This window comes from Gymnogyps californianus, chromosome 18 (genome assembly GCF_018139145.2).
Source record: "Gymnogyps californianus isolate 813 chromosome 18, ASM1813914v2, whole genome shotgun sequence".
Classification (NCBI taxonomy): domain Eukaryota; kingdom Metazoa; phylum Chordata; class Aves; order Accipitriformes; family Cathartidae; genus Gymnogyps; species Gymnogyps californianus.
The window spans coordinates 9,938,745-9,960,314 of NC_059488.1; the positions used below are offsets into that span (position 1 = coordinate 9,938,745).

General features: G+C 43.9%; 1 protein-coding gene across 2 annotated transcripts; it reads left to right on the forward strand.

Moving 5' to 3' along the window:
- The first annotated feature begins 1,003 nt into the window (after positions 1 to 1,003).
- On the forward strand, positions 1,004 to 19,882 carry UBAC1 (UBA domain containing 1). 2 transcript variants are annotated; one of them, XM_050907915.1, is made up of 10 exons: positions 1,004 to 1,311; positions 7,404 to 7,524; positions 9,679 to 9,752; positions 11,050 to 11,157; positions 12,227 to 12,344; positions 13,057 to 13,165; positions 14,606 to 14,837; positions 15,939 to 16,025; positions 16,957 to 17,095; positions 19,675 to 19,882. In XM_050907915.1, exons 1-10 carry the CDS (start codon positions 1,174 to 1,176, stop codon positions 19,788 to 19,790), a joined length of 1,242 nt encoding a protein of 413 aa, XP_050763872.1. In that variant the 5' UTR covers positions 1,004 to 1,173; the 3' UTR covers positions 19,791 to 19,882. The 2 variants fall into 2 exon arrangements, with proteins under 2 accessions (XP_050763872.1, XP_050763873.1); XM_050907916.1 differs by having other exon boundaries at positions 12,242 to 12,344.
- Positions 19,883 to 21,570: the final 1,688 nt, after the last annotated feature.

Sequence of the window (21,570 nt, forward strand, 5' to 3'; positions counted from 1 at the left end):
AGCGTTTTACTATGGGTTAGTCTTAAATACCACACGTTCCCCGGGAGATGAATAGCCGCACCCTGCAGCACCCACGGGCACGTGAAAAGGATGGGAGACGCGCACCTAGCTTCAGACTCTGCCGGGCCAGGGCCAGGCCCAGACGGACAGGTCTGGACAGACAGACAGGCCCGGGACAGACAGGCCAGGCCCCGGTGCAGCACCCACCGTCTGCTCGGCTGCCACCGGCCGCTCTGCCGTGGCCGTGGGACCGCCCCGCCCGGTACGATCCCAAGGGTGGCTTTAGCTTCTTTCTGTCCCCAGGGACCGCCACCCGCCTCCCCGCCGGGGCTGGGCCCGGGGCGCGGTAGGCAGCTCGCGGTCCCCCTCTAACGGCGGAAGGGAGAACGCCGTGTCCCCCCGGCCGTCCCGTCCCGTCCCGTCCCGTCCCGTCCCGCTCGGTCACGGAGAGCAGGCTCCGGCCGGGCCTCCCCGGCGCCCCCCGGGTGGGTGTCCGCGGGGGCAGCCCGCTGCCCGAGCGCTGCCCGGGCCGGCCGCAGCGGCCTGGCCGAGGCCTGTGGGCGACGCCTCAGCGCCCCGAACTACAGCTCCCAGCGTGCACCGGGAGGGGAGGACTACACTTCCCACAGTGCTGCGGGGCGGAGGGAGAGACGGCGATTCCCACAATGCACTGGGAAAACACTTCCCCCCCACACCCCCCCATTATTTTTATTTTTTTTTAAACCGGGCCGCTCCGCCCGCCGCGGAGCCGTTAATAAACGGTGAAAAAATTCTCATGCCTGCCCCACCCCGCCCGGGGCCGTCGCGGCCTTCACTTCCGGCGCAGCCGTAGAAAACTACGTCTCCCAGCGTGCAGTGCGGCGCCCCACTCTTCCGGTTCCGGCCGCCGCGGGAGCGCCCCCGTCCCCTCGGAGGGACGGTCGGGCCGAGGCGGTGACAGGAGCGGCGGCGGGGCCGGGGCAGCGCGGCGGGCGGGCGGGGCAGCGCCGCCAGGGTCCCACCGAGCTCCCCCTCTCCCAGCGCGGCCCAGCTGGGCTCGCCGCTTGCCTCGGGCCTGGCGGGGTCACCTTCATGGGTGGGCGGTAGCGCGGGGCCCGGCGCACGGCGGTGCCCGGGGCCTGGTGAGGTGTCGCCGGGGCAGAGCGGGGGCCGGAGGCGGCGGGGCCCGGGGCGATGTTCGTGCAGGAGGAGAAGATCTTCGCGGGGAAGGTGCTGAGGCTCCATGTGTGCACCATGGAGGGCGCCGAGTGGCTGGAGGAGGTCCCCGAGGACACCACGGTGGAGAAGCTGAAGGAGCGATGCCTGAAGCACGTAAGGAGAGGTGTCCCGTCCTGTTCCCCAGCGCTGGCGGCTCCCCCGGCGGGCTCCGGGGGCTGGCCTGTGCCCACGGGAAACCCTCGGGTGTGTTGGGTCGTACGGAGGGAGCGGCGAGCCCGGGGCGGGTGTGAGCCGCAGATAGCGCCGAAATCTCTGCGCTTTCTGTGGTACGCGCCGTGTCCCGGGCTGGGACTGAAGATCGTGGTTGAGAGGAAGGGCAGGCAGGTCCCCGTGTAAAGAAGGGAGGTTTTTACAACGCCCTGTAAAAGTCTTTTTTTTTTTTTTTTTTTTTTTTTAAAGTAGCTCAAGTACACAAGTGGTTTTGTGTTCTGGTTTCCTGGTTTGCCGTGTCTGCCACCACCCCCCGAATTGTGTGAAACTGTTCCATATAGAAAGAAAATGCCCGTTTCAAGCGCTTTGTGTGTTGGAAAAGGAGGCTTTGGGGGGGAAATTACTTTGCAACCTTTAGTTACAGAATTTGGCGTGTGTTTCACGGTAGTATTAGAGATCACCAGCTCCTGCGTGCGCTTTATGAACTGGTGACCGTGTGTTGCAAGAGACTGGTGAACTGGCTTCTGATGATTTCCCTTCAGAAATTATAGCCCGGTTTGTTTCTTCTTTCTATTTAAGAACAAACAAGGAAAGTAGTGACTGTGGTGGACAACTTCCCTTTTTGAAAAAGTTTTAGTACAGCCTTACCCTGTGTTGGCACAGTAAATAGTGGGATATTTGGTGGGGAGATAATAGGCTTGTCTAATGCTCTCCCTGTGCTCTAAGCAGTAAGGTCTTAATGGATGTGTCCAAAGGGTAAATTGCTAATCACTGTCTGGAAGAGAAAACGCATGAAAATGCCCAGGCACAGTCTGTAGAAGTTGAGCTGGAAAACACAGGCTCTTTGTACTCACATGCTCAGTTACCACTGGTGTGTTTGTGGGTGTTAACATTTTGTAACCACTGGTTTTAACATTTAAAACCAGTGGTTACAAAACTGTTGGACTGAATTTTGAAGATCTGCCATGACAGTGTTTTACTTCAAAGCAAAAACATGACTGACAACGACAGCGTGTAATGTTGTGACCCATGACCAGGACCGTCCTAAAGTCTGTCGTTCTGGAACCAACACAACGTGGTCTGGCAGCTTGAGTCATAACCTGCTGAATTTCTTGCTGAGAGCTTTGCTGAGAGACGTGTAACTTTTGAGTGGCAAAAGCAAGAGCCTCTACTCCCATCTCTAGGAGCGCAATTTACTACATCACATTTAATAGTGGTTTTTTGTCTTCAAAGTCTTGCAAAGACTTTTTTTTTTCCATGAAACACACTTGCAATAGGAGAACATACCTGTAATATGTAATTACTTAACCCCCATTTGAAGGGTAAAAGGCTTTATTTTCTGAATGAGCATGCTGTGAAGTAAGGGTGGCCAGCAGCCCAGGTGCCCTCTGCCTCGGGCCTGCTAGTTGTTTGCTTTCGGCTAGAACCCCTGGAAACTACAGGTCACACAGAGCACACGGTTTTTTCTTGTCCTGTAGTCTTTGTAAGCGCTTTTTGATTTAGGGATGAGAAGGGCTACATTTGGGTTTTCTTTGCCTGAGGGAGGTGTGATCCTTCTTGAGGGAAAATGGGGGTGCCTTGCTGAAAGCTGTGGGGTTCAGGGCCCCCCACACTGTTATCTTCCTGGAAGAAGTTTAGTGCTCCCCTCTTGTCCCCCTTCAGCGCAGCTGAGCGATTAAGCAGAAGAGTGGTGCAAAGACTGCCAAAACAGGGTGGGGTAGTGATTACATGCATATGTGCAGAGCTGAAGGGCCTTTAATTATCAGGAAGCTTAATTGAATAGATGTTTGCATTGCAGTGCGAGTCAGGGCAGAAGGCGATTGATAACTTGGCACGATGTTTGATTTCATTCTCTCTGCTGCTTTGTGCTAATGCTGTGGATTTGCATAACCATTATGGATAATATATAGTTTTATGGAGGGGAAAAATAGAAATGGAAAAAATCATGCCTCCTGATCATGTGTATGTTGCAATGAATCTTGACAGCACCTTGAGATAATTTACGCAGCCATCTCTTGTAAGATGCTGATTATTGTGTTCCCTAAAGTCTTTGAAGTCATTCTTCCAGGAAGCAGAGGAAGATAATACTTGTAAGAGATTTGAACTAGGAAGGTGGCCACTTTTCCCTCCATAACATTCAGATGCTTACTGATCTCTGAAGTGTCACTCCTGATGTCTTCCCCGCCCCCCCCCCCCCCCCCCCCCCCGATTTTATGTTTTGGTTTTTTTGTTACAGATAAAGCAAAAAAAACCCCTCCCACTAGTTTTATCTCTTGACCTGTAACAATTTAGTGGTGATTGTTATTGAACTGCTGCCTTTAGTAATGCTGTCTATGTTGTCTGTGAACAAATACTTGATAATAAGTTGTTTCCCTTCCTAGTTATTTTTTTAACTCAAGTTTCAGCATCAAAGTGTTCTCTTGGAACAGTCACTTGTCCTGGCACAAGGCCCCACCACCTCAGTGGGAGCAGGCCCTGAGCTCTTCTGTGATTTCCTTAAAAAGCAACTGTTCATTTCAGAACCAGAATTGAGAAGGGTCAGCTTAACCACAGAAACTCAAGCTTAACTTAAATATCTTTATGATTCGTAATTCGTGTGCCCAGCGTTGACAGTTCAAGTACAGCGCTGCATTGGCCAGCGGTGCTGTAGACAGTCCTGGTTCTGGTCCTCTAATCACAAGAGACCATTGCTTCTTCCTGGGGCTCAGCAGTATTTCTGAAATACTGATGTAAATTGTGGTCATGCACTTGGGATGCACAAACATGGGCTCTATGTGTACATAAGCTCTACCTGTAATTTTCCTGGCAGTGTGGGGCAAGCTTTTAATGCTTCTGTGCTTCTGTTCCCCTTTTTCTTAAGCTACCTCAGTGATACTCGCCTGGGTTTTAAGGTATGCTAAGGAGTATCTGTGGAACAGAGATGCAAGGTGCTAGTTCTCAGAGTACAAAGATAAGGTAGGTTCATGCCCCGGGGCATCTTTTGGATACTTTGTGAGGGATGCAGGTGGTTGAAGCCACCCAAGCTTAGTAGTAGGGAGTGTCAGTACTATTTTCAAATGTTTCTGTTAATAAAAGCAAACAAAAAATGCTTTTTCTTATTTTAAAAACAAACAGAAAGCCTTGTGGTTTATCAGGATTCCAAGCTTCGCAAATAGCATTTGGCATCACCAGGGCTTTCAATTTCAGCAGTTGCTCAGGCACCTGTGAACAAAGGTTTCTCACCTGCCTGGCAGAGCAGCCTGCCGTAAACTCCAGTGTTAAAAAGAAATGCAAATATTTATGCTGGAAGCAAAAGGATGAACCAGCAGATCCTCTCCTGGCAATCCTTTTGTACAAAAAGATGAGAGAGCGCTCATCTTCCCCAGCGTGCTGCACCTCTGATTGCCGGGGGAGCAGTGCTCATTAACGCCGGCCGTGCCCCGGGGCAGCAAGATGCACCCTGATTTCTCTGCTTCAAGGTGCACCCTGATTTCTCGGCATGCTTTCACTTATGTGTCAGATGCTTCCTGTGCAGGGAATTCTTCTCCCCTTCACTGCTCTTCCTGCGGATTACCAGTGTTGTTCTCTCTCAGGGCAGGAAGATGTTTTCAGTTACACTTTAAAGCATTGTATTTAATACAAAAATACTGTCTTTTGGCAGATATGGTTCTCAGGAAGCAAGATTCCACAGTGAGATCTGATGATTAGTGGTGGTAGTTCCTGGTGGTCTGTTGAGAGCTAGTAGAGGTGTTGCCTGTTAAGATGGCCTTTCTATTTCCAGGGCATGTTGAAATGTTACGATAAGCTAAGTATATCACTGAGAAGTCACTTTGATATATATACTGTCCATATATGCCTTATTATTCTATGCAGTTGTTAATAAAGTGGTTAGAGGAACAAGAAGTAAGAATAGGTGTCCACTGGACTTTTCTTTTAAAACAGCAACTTTCATTTTTTTCACTTACACTTTCACCTTATTAGTATTATGATCGCACACACACCCTTTATATGTGCTAGGGAAAAAATGGATAATGGGTCCTTGTTGTGTCCCATCCCGCCCCAAACATACACCTCCCAGCTCCCATTTTCAAGTTCTTCCTTTTGGGGTCTGACTCTCAGGATCTGTAACAGTAATGTTTTGAGCTTGTACGGAGAGGCGATGTTCCGCTGATGTACTCTTATGCATTTGGGGTAACTTATCAGATCAATTACAGGAGGTACTCCCAGCTGCTTCTAGGCTTTAATGCATTCTTTGGCTTTTGTTCAGCAGTTAATATGCTGAAGGATTAGTAAGAAGCTACTGTTATACAAAGCAGGACTCAAACCTTCTCGCCTCAATCTTATTGAGGCATCAGAACTGTGCAGAAGTTCAGATGAGGAGCTGAAGATCCGTGTTGAAAACAAGTGCATTATGTTTGGAAAAAGAGCAGGTAGCTGAGTTCCCCATCAGTTGCAGTCACAACAGAAAAGGTGATGATGGACTAAAAGGATTCCTTTGGAGGAGGCTGGTGATGCATTTTATGAAGAACAGGACTCAATGCTACATCAAAGTGAAGTACTGATTTCAGTGGGGTTTCTGGAAATGTCTCTGTTGCATGAAGGGTGAACATGCTCTTCTGCAGACATGGTAAAAGTGGCTTGGTAGAAACATGTATTGAAAGAAGTGTCATTAAAAGCTGTTTTCTGTGAGCAGAGCAGGTGAGGTCAGTATTAAGTGTCCTGTTTTGTGGCGAGAACAGCAGCATCAATTTCGTAGTTTTGGTAGGTGGTTATTTTTAATTTTGCCTTTCTGGAATTGCAACCACTATGCTTGCTTTTTCCACTCAAACAAATTAGAAGCCTCTAGATGCACTGATGTAATGTTCTTGAAATCTATCACTGTGCATCTGGGAGCCACTCTGGTGTGAAGATGAGTCAGTTCAAGGCCTGTGTGTGCACGTGCTCCTTTTTCAGAATTTGAACTTGATTTCCTAGTGAATTAATTGACGTACAATTTAGAATTGTAATAAGGAATTAAGCACAACATTCGTATATGAAAAAATCTACTGTACACTGATTATTTATGGTTGGGAAGAAAAATTGTGAATGTAACTTTTGTTCAGCACTTTCAGCAGGAACCCAGGTTGGGGCTCCAGCAGCCAAATCTGTTGATTTCAGCTTGAAACAAGGTGCAGAAACTGCTGTTTCCTTCCCAGTTTAAGGTCAAGTATACCAAAATCACTGCTGGCAATTGCTTGTTTAGTCTGACAGTGTGTGTAAATAATAATTATTAGATGAAGCAGAGAGTCTCTCCTCTATTTTGACACTAGTTACAAATGAGAAACATACTGCATTATTATAGCCTTCCCTTCTGTAAAAACACTGGATGCTCTTTGTAGATTTGCATTCTTAGTTCATGATACTAATTGCTACCTCCAGACTTCTCGCTAAGAGTGAGTGACCTTAGCGATCTGTTGCAGAATTAGCGTAGCTGTGGGTCCTAGGGCATCCTTGCTTTGCTCCAAATCTCCGTAGGCCTGACTGTAGGACCAAGCACTCAGAATTAAGTGTGATAGAGATGTACTGTACTGCAAAAGCATAAATCCACTCACAGAGGCTGGTGCCCTTGAAGGGCTCATTTGGGGCAATTGGGCTGTAATGTTAGGTCTTTGAAACTGTCTGTTTAAAGAAGTTTTTGAGAGCATCGTAATCAGTTGGCACTTAAATCATAGAATATCTCAAGTTGGAAGGGACCCATAAGGATCATCGAGTCCAACTCCCTGATGTAGCTATTAATTTAACAGCATCAAGGGAGGAAGGCTAGAATCCTTCCTTCCCAGCCAGGAGCTTGGATACACAGGTAGAAACCTACTACAGTCAGTATCATTACAGCACAATTCAAGCCTGGGTTTCTTCAATCAAATACATTCTGTGCACTGGCCTCTAGCGTATTGTGCTGTTACTTAAGTAAATGATGGCACAGTTTGTATGTGGAGAATCTTAAGTGCCAAGTGCAGTGATGCATGCAATAGGCTTATTTCTGTCTTCTGATCTTCAGTATTTATTATCTTCTGCAGTGTGTACCTGGGAGCTTGGAGGATCCAAAAACTGTGACACATCATAAGTTGATACATGCTACTTCTGAGAAGGTGCTGACAGACGCAAAAACAGTGTTGGAGGAAAACATTCAAGATAGAGGTAAGATTGTCAGGTTTTTAATCCTATCAGCCTGGAAATGTGAGATTGTGTTTAACTATTTGGCGAGTTCCAAGCAGTAATCTTTTTAATATCTGCTATCTGCTTTGACATAGGAAGCTAATAAGGTGGCAAAAAAGGAAGAGGAATAAAGACTTCCCCCTCCCCCCTGCCTTGGGGAAAGCACCTTGAGCAGTTTGCTTTTCTTCACTCTTCCTTTTAGGAGTTGAAAAGGAATTAGGAGTGTTCATTAAGTCAGTAAGTTAAACAGATTATTTTTATCTCCTTTTAAAGGAATTTTTTTTAAACCTCCAGGGCAGCATTTATCCTTCAAAATGATTCAAAAATAGTTATCATGACTGAGTATTCCAAAACAGACAACCCAATGCTTTTGGGGGGTTTCTTGAGGTCTCCAGGTCAAGCAGAAGGATGGTTGCTGAAGTGTATCAGAGTGTCTGCAGTTTAGATCTCATTCTGTCCTCTGCAAACATAGGTCAGAATCCATTCACGCTGTAGTATCACTGACTACAGTAGAGTATGTAAGGTATGTATTTGCTTCTGAACTTTAAAGGTGTAAAGGATTAATGTGAAACAAAAGAAGGTCTAAAGATGAGCGCTTGAATCAGATTTTACTAGACAGCTTAAACTAATGGCCCCTTCTGGAGATAAAGGGCAGTGGTGCAGAAAGTGAGAGAAGCAGGACTGCTGTAGACTGAAATATTGTCTGAACCAGAAACTCAGCAGGAGTAGAGTTCCTGGGTTTTTGCCTGAGTTCATGCAGGCTGGAGAACTGCTGTCGTGAACACGAGCAGTTTGGTGTCTCTTCCAAGGCAGTGTCACCTATCGCCTTTAGAGCTGAACAGGAGCTGAGAAGTGCCATCTTAGGCGAAGGCAAGGGACAGCATTTTTGCTGATGGGTGGTGTATTATTTCTAGGCGAGGCGTCGGCTCCTACAGAGTTTTGAATTGCAGTTTGCAGCAGCTAAGCAGTATTAACTGCGTAGTCATAGTAAGCTGTCGTGCGAATGCCTCTTCGCTCCTTTTCCCTATGCAATGTGCTCTACCTTTCATGTGCCTGGCTTGTCAGGGAGAGAAGATCGTGGCCAACAGCTGATTGCCACCGGCTGACTGCACAGGGCAGCCAAGAGTCAGCATGTGGATCCTTTCGTGTTCTGATCAGCTGGACAAATGAGGGTTAACAGCCTTGACCAGCTGCTGCTCTTGGCTGTTACGCGCTGAGCCAGACCAAGGAAACTTGTTGTGCAGTGCATGCTTTGTTTGCTTTTTACCTGCTTAACGCAATGGACTGAAAACTGCGTGTCAGGCCGTATCTGGCTGAAGGACTGTAGGTGCTGCACAGGCCCGGTTGGGGCTCTAACTAGTGTGTCTGCTTCTTTCCACCCTTAGAATGTATGTGGTAGTAACTGAGGTGATAGAAACTTGTAAAGCATCACGTGATCTCTAGAGAAAGGGTGCCTTGTAAGGGGAAAGTATTAGTCTTAAAAGCCCAAATCAAGCTCGTGCCAGATCATGTGGGATATCTGAGACTGAAGACTTGTTTGCCCTCGAGACCTGTCCTGGTAGGCTACCAGCGATGCATCCCTGCTGTAGACCGTGAATCGCTCTACTGCCATTCACACACAAAGGTGCGTTTCAGCCTGACACTGGAAGTTCTTGTTGGAGCTTGGCACTTGCCATGCTGCAGTTGAAGGACGGCCCCAGCTTAGACCAAAAACGATCTGTGGCCAGTCTCTACTGCTTCCTTCTCAGTGGAAGCACTGGAAGTGCTGATGCTTTCTTATTATGATGAGCCAATTGATGTACTATTAATGCACAAGACAACCGGAGCCTGCAACACCCTTTCTTTAATGGTGCCATGTGAGGAGGAGAAGAAACCAGTAACAGTCAAAGCGTAACTAATAACGGACTGTGTTTTGAATTCACTGTGCAATAAGGAATTGCAAATACTGAAGGGGGGTGTATAAAGCCATGCAGGTTTTAAAGTGTGAAAAAGGTCTGATGCTACAGTGGAATTAATACAAAATTCATCTCCAGGAAAAACTGAACTTTTGAAAATTGAAAAATTGAATTTGAGGTATCTTACAAGAACTGTTTCCACATTACTTTCTAATGTATTTCAGTATCATTCTCTTTCTAGATGTCTTGCTTTTAGTAAAGAAGCGTGCGCCACCTCCACTCCCCAAAATGGCAGACGTGTCAGCAGAGGAGAAGGTGAGTTTAAAAGACTTCTTGACTTGGCCATTTTGATTAACTGCTTTATGAATGAGCTGCAGAAGGATTACTGTGGTGTACTCTTTTTTTTGTTTGTAGAGTTATGCAATGCAGCAAATGCTGCCAGTTAAATTCTAGGGAAATTATTCCATATTTCTTCCAAACTTTGAGGAAGCTGATTTTCCATTTTTAACTTTGATTGTGAGAACATTTGCCTTAGAATAAGACATGTAGATACTCTCTGCAAGTGGTATAGATTTGATCTTTGAACAAATAATAACTAATAACTGTATAAGCGTAGTTCAGCAAGTGCCTTGCTTTGTCTCTGTTTGAAAACCCAATAGAAATATGTTGATTTGCTGTCAGGCTGTCTTCTGTCTTTATCGGTGTGTGGCTTGTCACCCTCTAACCAGGTCTCTAGAGCTGAAGTGTTGGCCCCCTACTATTCTTTTTTTATTTTATTGGAATGTAATTGTTACTGAAAGTCAGTGATGCCCAGGATGATGCTTATGCACGAGGGGTACTGCAGTGGATGTTATTGCATAAACACTTTGAGTGATGCTTGTGCTTGACGTTGTCAATTCCTAGGTCTCTCTACTTTGTCCTTGCACAGCTTTGTTTCTTCTTGCTTCCTGTAGGTATTGGTGTATGTCTCTGTATCCCTTCCTGTAGGTATTGGTGTATGTGTCTCTCTTCAGTATGGTCTTGCTGTGCAGAATGTCACTGTAAGAGCAGAAGTTATAAGACTGGGAAATATTTATAGTTTGTACCCTGCTATGTTTTGTCCTGGACTAAAGCAAGTACTGAAAATCCAAGGCACCACATATCTCTGCATGATACTTGCAAGCAGCAAAGCACTTCCAGTGTTAAGCAGTTAAGTGTTAGTCTGTGCACAGTATTGGTACAGCTCTCGACAAACCATGGGTTTGAAGAGAGCATGCTCTGAGCAGACCATGTGGAGCAGAATATGGTCCTGGGCACTGAGGCCTCTGAGTTCTGTCCATGTTTGGTACATCACTTTCCCTCTTTATGCTGGAATTTCCCTGTTTAGATAACAGAAATAGGTATAAGAACTGAAAGTGGGGCAACCCAAAAGGTCCAGTTTTGCTCTATAATTGCAAAATGATACTGGTGCTATTAATCCATTGTATTGCTAGACTGCTATTTCTCTTAGTTGCAAGTTGCAGAGCACTGCTTGATGCCTTGGTGAAGAATATGAAACTGCTCTCCGCTATGCTGTGTTCTCTGTTCTGTGGATAATGGGTTATGAAACCTGATCATGTTTCCTATCCTTCAGAGGAAACAAGAGCAGAAAGCTCCTGATAAGGATGCTATTCTCAAAGCAACTGCAAATCTGCCCTCTCGCAATGCAGATCGCACTGTGGCCCATCACAACATGAGGGATGTAAGTATTAGACTTCACTTTAACTCGCACGCTAACATCCAAATTGCCTTTTATCTCGTATAACCTTTCCTCTTACATATGAATGGGATTCTTTTTTCTCTGTAAGAGAAATTCAGATGCATATAATGTATATTAAAGTAGATAGCTTAAGATTTAGATACAGGTGGTACTATTTAGTGATAATAAACCACTCTGTTCTAAATTATGATTTTAAATGTTTTAGTTGTCCATGGGAAAGCCTCAGTAAACATATTAAAGATCTGGCAAATGTGAAGTTAGGGGTTTTTATTTCTTCAGTCTTAAATAGCTCAGGTGTTTGCAGTGGTTTTCTTCCTCTTCCACAGTTTTAAAAAGAGAAATTAAGCATAAATTTTTACTTCAGTAATTGAATGCTGATAGAGTCTGTAATGCTTCTAACTGTGCCTTCAGCAGTGTGGGGACTACTTTTACCCTTCTGTACTGGTAGGGATATGAAGCAGCAAATCTGCCTACGTATTGCGTGCTGTCAGTGTGCCCCAGTAACCTAAAAGGGACAACTGGCATTTAAGCTGTTTGACGGCCAACATGCCCTACTGAGCACAGTATATTTAAAAAGACATGTCCAACTGAAAGGAATTTGTGATGCTTCAGTTTAGAAAGTAGCTTTGGTCTAGGTTGTTTAAATTTAGATTACTAGAAAGCAAATAGTAGACCAGGAAGGCTTGTTGGTTCACAGAAGCAAGTAGCACTGGTACGGAGCTACTGTGACTGTGGTGTTACAATGCTTCTGCAAGGTGGGAGTCAAAGTGTTTCTGTGAAACAATGAGTTTTCTTGAACACTGCACATCTTGTGGTGGTACTGGGCAGCAGGCTGTGGTAGAAATGAAAGGATCTTTCTGCCCAGTAGCTCTTACTTACATGTAGCACTTCACTGGAAAGGCCCAGTGTTTATTGAGAGACTAAACAATGAAAATAAAGCCCTACTAAAGCAACCTTCTGTCCAGGGGGCCAGACTACTGCTGAGATACTAACAATAGATCTATTAAGATTCAATGATGTCTGGTAACTTCCCGTCTAAATGTTTTGACAGTTTCCTTTCTTGCAGTTCCAGACAGAGCTCCGGAAGATCTTAGTGTCTCTCATAGAAGTTGCACAGAAATTGCTAGCACTGAACCCAGATGCAGTTGAACTATTTAAGAAGGCAAATGGTATGAATATATCTTTAGTTACTAGTTCAATCCTGGGAACTTGTTTGCTTCCACAGCAGAAGAGTGGGCTCGCAGAGTGAAGTCCAGACCTTGATGTAATAGCAAAGCTACTGCAAACTTTGTGGCAAAGATTTCACTTTATGAATATAGATTGTCTAAAACTTGTGAATTTATAAGGTCCCTTTGGGATTGATGAGAAGTTCCATTTTAAAATAAAATCATTAGTAGTGAAAAAATTTGAAAACCTCATGAGTTGCACTTTAGGGGTGGTAAAGAATAGTTGAAAATGCATGAGGAGATAGTAAAATGAGGAGAAAGTGTAGCTGTTGATTCAGTTTGTGGGAAATGCTTGCCCTTGAGATCTGCTACGACCAGATCCAACTTACTTTCTAGATAAATGATAAATAGATCTTCAGTGAATCTCCTATGTATTTACTTATGTGGAAATACCACGGTCATGTGAGAGTTAGCTGTCTTTTATTTGAGATCTTGAACACATCTGGACAAAGTCTTTGTCCTGGAAGAATCTATCTGAGCTGGACCAAGCTGAGTGCAGCAAATTAAATGATGAGATAGCAAATTCAGGGCAGAAACAAAAGAAGGGATGGAAGAGAAGAATAGGATTTGAACTTAACACGTGCCATTCCATTGAGAAAGGGTTTTATTTTAGCTTGAAGTCAATCTGAACATTGTTTTGTTTGTGTATGTGTAGCCATGCTGGATGAGGATGAGGAAGACAGAGTGGATGAGATAGCTCTGCGACAGCTTACAGAAATGGGGTTTCCAGAAAGCAGAGCTGTCAAAGCCCTTCGATTAAATCAGTAAGTGTACTCAGCACGCTGCCTGTAAATTACTTGATATGGTTAAAAAAAAAACCTTGCATTTTTTTTCTAAAGTCTCCTTATGTGGGTCACCTGAAACTAGGTTGGAAAAAGCATTAACTCAGCGAACAGTGCTGCCTCGGGCAGTGCGCAGGTGGCACAGGGAAGGGGAAACAGTGCTGTACTTGCTCTGGAGAGAATAGCTGGTCTGTGGTTCACAGGGCTGCCAGGCTGGCACTGTTTCCAAGTATTAAACTCACGTTTTCTTTCACTTTAGAATTCGGATTTTACAGAGAGAAAAAGCAAACCTAGCCCATCCACACTGGTCTTTCAGCTGTAGAAAAATACTTTGTGCTGATCTTTTAAAAACATTCCAAGACTATTGTGAAGTCCAGATAGCAACTGTAGGAAAATAGGAGGTAATGTAGTTCTTCTCATGCCCTAAGAAGAATCAGCTGTAGTGCCTCACTTGTGAGAGGGGGTTTGTTAGGCCATTCTTAAACTTCTAATGATAGAGAATCCACAATATATTCCAGTCACTCTTTTCCAGTATCTCTCCCTTGTAGCTCAGAAAGACTTTCTCCCATGATGTCCTCCATCTTTCACGTTGTAACTGAAAAGCCAAATAGGCAAAGGCTTTCCTTTCTATGAACATGTAATAATTCCCCTGTGTCAAGTGAAATTAGATTTTCAGTTGCCCTATCATTGTGTTTGCTTCTTCCTCTGTATTCATTGGGAAGAGATGTGTTGAGGCACTCTCAAGATCCCTTAGCTTGAGTACTTACACTGCGTAGCAAGTGACCGTGTTATGATCATGATGTTCTGTTCCCTTGGGCTGGCCTCTCCTTTGAGGGATCACAGATTTCTTCTTAAGACAGTGGTACATGGCCAAGTGCGACTGCCTGTGTTGAATTTTGCTCTCGTTGGAGGTGTGTTGTGCACATATAATGTTTTGCACCCTCTTTCTTTCTTGTGGTGTTAATGGCATTCCTTGGTCACTGGGTGGATGTCTGAGAGAGATCTCCTTAAGAAGCAACAAAGCAGCTTGCATCTGAGATGTGGTTCCATGTAAATTTGCAACATGCTTTGTTTGCAGTTTTGTCAACAGTTGCAAATAGTCAGTGTTTCTCTGTTGTGAAATAAAGCAGATGATGTGGAGAATAAGGTGACTCCCTCAGAAATGCCTTTTAAAATCTGGGTTGCAGCTGTCCAAGTTGGACTTCATTCCTCTGTCTTCCTGGCTTCAGAGAAGACTGTAGTGCCCTGAATGCACACAGAGTTAAGGTGCTCTGAGATTTGCTCCAAAACTTTATGACTTTTCAGGTACTAATTAACCTGCAAGTCAGCATACCACGGAAATAAATGCAAAGGCAAATGTGTGTGGAATGCTACTGTACATCTGGAGTGTTTCTCATCCCTGTATTTCGATTTGCTTTTCAGTATGTCAGTGACACAGGCCATGGAGTGGTTGATAGAACACGCAGATGACCCTACAGTGGATGCTCCGCTTCCAGGTCAGGCTCCGTCAGAAGCCACAGCTGAAGCTGGTGCATCCTCCGCTGAAGCGGCTGCGGGTCCTAGTTCAGAAGCGGGTGGGGAAGAGGCCAAGGATGAGCTGACAGAAATATTCAAGAAGATCCGGAGGAAAAGAGAGTTCCGTCCAGACCCACGAGTATGTGCTGTTTATCCCACTATATAACTGTTAGGATTGGAAGGGACTGTGTGGGCACCATGGAATCCAAATAAATGTTTAGTTAATAAATGAAATGGGACGTCTGGGTATATGTATATTACGCTGGCTTGACAGTGTTTTAGTGGGAGTCTTTAGGGACTGTTTAAATTCAGGTTGCTGAAAGGAATATTACCTAATTAATGCATTGCTGTCTCAGATAGCAGTATCTAAATTACTGACACTGTTACTTCTGCACCTGAAAATTAACTGATGGGACTGAAATGAGCTGCCAGACTCCTGGCATTGCTTTTTATGACTGTCTAGGAAGGAAGGGTTGCAGGACAGGAGTAGGTCCTTTTGCTGTAGAAAAGGACAGAAGAGCATTACTGTATTTAGGGGGCAAGGAAAAGTATCATCAGCAGATTTAAGTCTTGCAGCAAATGCAGAAGTTAGGCTTTTTTTCAGAACACAGTATTAGCTGAAGTGAAAATATGTGTTGTTATCATGCTGTAAACTCACCAGGAGGTGCTCTTTAGAATCTAGCACTTTGTTTTTACAACTAGCTGTTTCTTGAGATTTCGGTTAAAAGCTGCAAATGTATTTGACCTGGGTACAATTTCTAAATGATTAAACATTCTCATAACAATATCTGGGTACGCTTGTCTAAATACATAACGCTCACTAGCAGTATAATAAATCTGGGAAGTGAAATTAAATTGAGTGAATAGAACTACAAATGCATGTGAAGCTTGATCTGTCAGTGAGACGTGAACGAAAGCTTTGTGACCCGAGAGAAGTTCCAAAAGAAGGTGTTTCTGTCCTGCCCTTCTCCTTTCTACCCCACTTGCTGTTTGCCTTGCGTTTAGCTTTCAGTGTTGGGGATAGGAACTACCTCCAGTCTTAAGACTTCTTCTATAATAAAGACACTTGTGATACAGGGTATTTGAAAACTTTGTAGATAAGATTACGTAGTGGTCTACAAATGGAAACAGTGGGGTGTTTTACCTCACAAAAAGCTTCTGCACAGAAGGTGAAAGGATATGATTGTTCTCATTTCTGTTTTAAATGTTACATTTATTAAGCTGTGCAAATCTGATATAGGCTGTCATTGCCCTGATGGAGATGGGATTTGATGAAAAAGAAGTGGTAGATGCACTCAGAGTAAACAACAACCAGCAAAATGCAGCCGTGAGTACAATGTCATTTCTGTTCCTTATTGCTATGTCTGTTCAACTGATTCTTTTCGTCGTTGGATTGGTTGGTGTTTTGATCTATCATAGAGCCCAACTGTTACTGGAGATTAAACGAGCACTATATATCCTGTGCCTATTTCAAAATAGATACATAACTAGAATACAAAGATTTTAGACTTCTTAGAGGAACTCAGCATGTGTGAGGTTGAGACTGATCTGGTTGGGATAGCATATGTGGATTTTCAGAAAGCTTTTGAGAAACTCCCTCGCCAGAGTCTGCAAAAGAGATTATACTATCTTGAGAAAGGAAAAGGTATTCCCAATAACTAATAACTGATTAAAGGACAGGAAGAAATGATCAAGCAAGAGATTCAAGCCATGCAGTGTGTTAATCACCTTTCTGCAGCAATGCATTCCACAGTTTATGGAACCAAAAAATATGAAGGTTTTCAAAGATTGATTGATCCCCTGCTAGTGGATGATATGTTAAGGCAAATTATGTGGACACAGCTGACAGCCAAGGAATCTTTTCTTCTTAAGCATGAAGTGCTGACTACTGTTAGAGAGAGGATATTGGGCTGGATGGTACTTCACGCTGCCTCATTGTAACCATGTTGATGGGGTTCCTCTGAGGCAGTAGGTATGTAGGATAACACACATCTTCCCTGAGCTTTGAAACATCCGAAGTTGGTGTAACTTTATTACCATACCAGGCACTGCTGCTCTTCCCGTTGAAATAAAAGTTGACTTCTGTGGGAGCAATACACAAGTGAATAGTACTCTGTTGTGAAAGGAAATGTATAGCTATGTCTTTAACTGTGAGAGGAAAAAATATTTTTAACATGCCACATTGTCAAAACTTTTGAGACACTTTCAGTCTAATGGAACCAATCATGAAATCTGTTGTGCCTGGTGATTTCTTTCAGTGTGAATGGCTGCTGGGAGACAGAAAGCCTTCTCCAGAGGACTTAGATAAGGGCATTGACACCAACAGCCCTCTCTTCCAAGCCATCTTAGAAAACCCAGTGGTACAGTTAGGGCTAACCAACCCTAAAACTCTACTAGGTAAGTCCTGCTTGGGTTCCTGAGATATATATACGCTGTCTCTGTAGTTGCTAGCAAATAAAAGTAGAGACTGGATAATGACAGCACACTTTGTGGGAGAGGTGCAGCCCTGTACCCTTTTTCCTCACTTTCAGCAGCTGCATTGTTTGTTTGCTTCATACTGCAACTCAGCTAAACCCAGAACAGAACTTGGGGCTGTCCCAGAAATGCTACTGATTCCCCAGGCTACTGGATTACACTTGCTGAACTCAGAACTTTAATAGCTGCTGGCTGCAATGCTTTTGTGGATTTAGGAGACCTTTTGTGTGCTCCCTTTGGGCACGAGGGGAAAAATCAGGAATGTCTGTCTAGAACTCTGATTATTTCACAGAAAAAACAAGGCTGTTTCCTGCTGTACAGCTTACTGTGTGTTGAGGCCTGATCATTGAGACGGAAGATAACTTGTGGAAGAGTAACCAAACAAGAAGTCTGAGCTAAGGCCTTGCCTATCAAAGTTGAGATAACGTATGTGAAAATATACTTCCCCTTGCTTGGGTTTCAGCTCCATGGTAAAGTCTGCGTGCTCGTGGTCAGAACGGCTGTGAGCACAGCAAGTACCCAACTGATGAGCCTGACGGTGAAACATAAATCTCTGAATTGGTCTCTCTGACGCTGGAGGACGATACAGAAGAATGACATTGGCTCTGTGATGTATATAAAAAGTTTTGCATTTAGTCTTTAGCTTCAAAATTTATTTGAAGCAATGCTTTTAAATAAAGGGTGTATGCGCAGCTCTTTCAAGAGAGCTTTTAAAAATACTACTTTAAATGTAATTAGGAGAGTTTGCAAGCCTTTAAATAATTCAAGAGCAGAACCTTCCCACTCTGATTTCTGAACAAATGGTCTCTTCATTTCCAGCGAGGGTTCCACACTGCAGCTCAGAATATAAATAGAAAATGAAATGCCATTATATGCGCTTGTAAAGCTTGGATGAACATCAGAGAATATATTCCTGATGATACATCTACAAATTGCTTATGTCACAGATTTTAATAATGAATGTTTGCATTTAATTGGATACTTACAGAATGTTGATAAATCTTTAGTTTTAAGCTTTTGAGTCTGTGTTTAAAAAAAAAAAAAAATGTAGTTAAAGCCGTGAATGGTGAGATCTGTACTTTATTCTGGGCTTTTCTGTAGGCATGCCGCATGACCTTGAGCAAGGTATTAATGATGAGCCTTTCAGAGGTGCTGGGTACTTACAGCTCCCACTAATGTCAGTTGGAGCTTTGTACACTAATGCTCCGGGGAGAATTAAGACACTGACCTCGGTGCTGGTCTGCCAGACTCTTGCAACACTGACATTTTGGTGACTTCTGAATAGGTCAGATGTGCAACTGCTTTTTTTGTCCTGTTCCATAATGACTGCTCCAAATGTCCGGTAGTCCAGCTCAGTGTCTGTCATAAGGCTTATAAATTATTGCCTGGACCATTCTTCTGCCAAATTTGCAGCTTAGCTCTTGCAGTAGCTGTCTGGTTCCTTCAACGTAAGTAGAAGAGTGAAAACTAGCACATTTAAATAAAAAAACCAACAAAGCTTATTGTAAAGACAGCTGTGTATAGAAAGAAAAAAACACTCTTAAATATTTGGATCGCTGTCACTGTTCAGAAATGGAGGTAATTGTTCTGCACAGACAGCCTTTCCCCTTCTGCCTGTGTCTAGGCAGGTGGAACTGGCTGCCTCCCTGACATCCTCTCTTCTCCAGACACCAGGACGCAGAAGGCACACGGTGCTCGGAGGAGAGATGCTGCTTCCCTTCTGGCTCCAGGGGCCTCTGAAAAGAGAGAGCTCTGAGATTTGGGGGCTTAAGAGGCTACACTTTTGCTGGCTGTGCTGCTCATTCCTGGGTAGCCTTTGGCATACCTGCTTCTTATTTTGCTGGCTTAGTTTTCTCTTCAGAGCTGTTATGAGAGAGTAGCCATGGGACAACCAAAGTGCAGCGTAGGAAAGCCAAGGTAACAGAGGCAAGGGGGTGACAGTGCTTTCTATGAATTGTCTTGGTTAAGTACCAGGGAGGAAAAAGATATTAGTGCAAGAGCTAGCCGTTAAGAAATCTGGGCTGGGATGTGGAAAATCTTTCATCAGAGGAGTGGAGTTGCAGAAGAGCCTTTCCATAGGAGTATTGGCAGCAAACGTCCCGGTTCCAAGATGGGCATTCATAAATGGGTGAATTGTGTAGCATGTTCCCTGCTACTGCATGTAGACATTTGCTAAGGCTTTAGCTTTTCAAACCCATGTCCTTGAGGTTTTGTGAGATGGACTGTAATCCAGGCTGAGTATTTAATCAGCCTCTGTCTGAAGTGAATTTAATGCTGAGGAACGGGGAAAGCATAACAGCCCGTAGCATCCCAGGCTGTGGAGACTTAGGAGTGCAAATGGTAAATGTATGATGTGTATTCCCACCGTTTTTGAGTGATGCTTGCCCACTGCCTTTGAGTTGTAGCTATTTCTGACTGTCCTGTTGTTGAAGCATCCCAAACATTGAAGCCTTTGCTGACTAAAGGACTAATTGAGTGTTGCAATGTCCATCTCTTGGCAGCCTTCGAGGATATGCTTGAAAACCCCCTGAACAGCACTCAGTGGATGAATGATCCAGAAACTGGGCCTGTCATGCTACAGATCTCTCGAATCTTCCAGACGCTGAATCGCACGTAGAGGGGAATGCCAGTCCACTGTGCCACTTCCTACTGTCCCTCGCTTCACCTTCTCCTCAACGGGAGGGTGCATGGATTGTTTGGGGAGGGGGATGGATGGAAGTGGGGGGGGAGATCCTGTCTGAATGGGTCTCTCGCACGAGAGCTTATGTAGTTATGGCCAACTGAAGCTAATTGCCTTGTGGATTTAGTGTTAGTGGAAGAGGTTTGAAGACTTGTTTATGTTTTCAGGTATTAGGTTTAAAATAAAGTATATCAAAAAATAGGAAAAGGTTTTGTGAAAACAATTAAGAATCTGGTTGTTGGGAAGAAATATGATATTGCTTGTTAAAAAGGCCTGTGACAGTAGTTTTCTAGCCAGTTTTGCTAGCATCTGGCTAGTGTTTACAAAAGGTCACTGACCACTAGCATAGGATATTAATCATCTCCATACAGTATTAATTTATGGCTAAATCAAATTATAAAATGCTTTTTTAAATTGATTCTTAGGAAATGTTTTTTTAAAAGTCCAAATACTGGGAGAGGAAGGACATTTCTATCCAAACTTGTTTATCTTGCATTATAATTTAAACAGAATAATGCAGAGATGGAATTCTTTTAATAAATAGCATTACTTTTTCCTATTTATTTTCTGCGTTAGTGTTGTTGCAGTCCCACGGTGGTTCTACTTGTAGGAGATTCTCTGTCAGCTACATTAAAGATGCAGTATCTCTTTCACGACAGAACTCGCTACACCAAGACTTGGATTCTCAAGTAGGCTGCAGTTCGTAAGTTTGTACTCCGCCATATCCTAGCACAAGGAGGGTTGTATTCACATAGCGGGTTTTTTCCATTTTTATGTGCACAGTTTTGGAAAGGGAGACTTGTGTTTTTTGACTTTGTTTCAAACTGTTTACAAAAAGGCAACTAATTTGCATGGGTTTTTCATTGGTGATCTGTTAAGCAGATCCGCTTAGGCTTTTATCTTGTTTAATGTATTTAAAAGCACGCTTGAAATTATTATCTTCTTTGAGCTAGAAGTGGTTTTTCTTGACACTTATTTTTACCTTGGAAATACCAAGAATGTCAGGCTGTGTCTTTCCTGTTTTGTCAGAAGACCGACTTGAGATTTCAGACAGGAGTTGTGAGCTTTTAAGAACAGAACTCACTGTGAATATCCAGCTAGTTTTTATGATTGGGCTCTGCAGGTGTTACTTTTTTTAACAGTCTGAACAAAAATGGCTTTTATTTTCAAATTAGTGAAACATGATTGACATCTGTCATGATCCCTGCCATGTCTTGCGCTTCACAGCCCTTTTTTGGAAAGGCAGGCTAGGCAAGACCTGCCTCTCCAAAATGCAGAGTAACCAGATGGACAGCCTGTCCATAAATAGCACGAAAGTGCCCTGTCACAGAGAGATCCTGAATAGCTCTGCAAGTCACCTTTTTAAGAGTGGGGTTTTTTTGTGCAGTTGGGTTTTTTTAAAACAAAAATGCAACAAGATGCAACCTGAAGCCCTACAACAAGTTTCAGCCTGAACTTGGCGTCTAATCTGTGCTGTTATGCAGTCAAGGCACTGAAGTTGCCAATTTCACATAATTAATATGAAGGGTGGGGAAATCAAAACAGCATGAGATTTTATCTTGACTTACTGTCCCAGGATTTTTTTTGTTATTTGTAATTTCATATTAAGCTTTACAGTTCATGACTGCTGAAGTATTTACTTCTACATTTAGAAATTCCAAGCTTTATAGAGATACTTCTGTTCAGATTGGACAGTAAAACCATTTCCCTGGACTCT

Coding starts and splice junctions, on each gene's coding strand:
- UBAC1 (XM_050907915.1), top strand. CDS start 1,174: ATGTTCGTGCAGGAGGAGAAGATCTTCGCGGGGAAGGTGCTGAGGCTC. Junction 16,026..16,956: donor ACAACCAGCAAAATGCAGCC/GTGAGTACAATG, acceptor GATTTCTTTCAG/TGTGAATGGCTGCTGGGAGA. Junction 17,096..19,674: donor CAACCCTAAAACTCTACTAG/GTAAGTCCTGCT, acceptor ATCTCTTGGCAG/CCTTCGAGGATATGCTTGAA.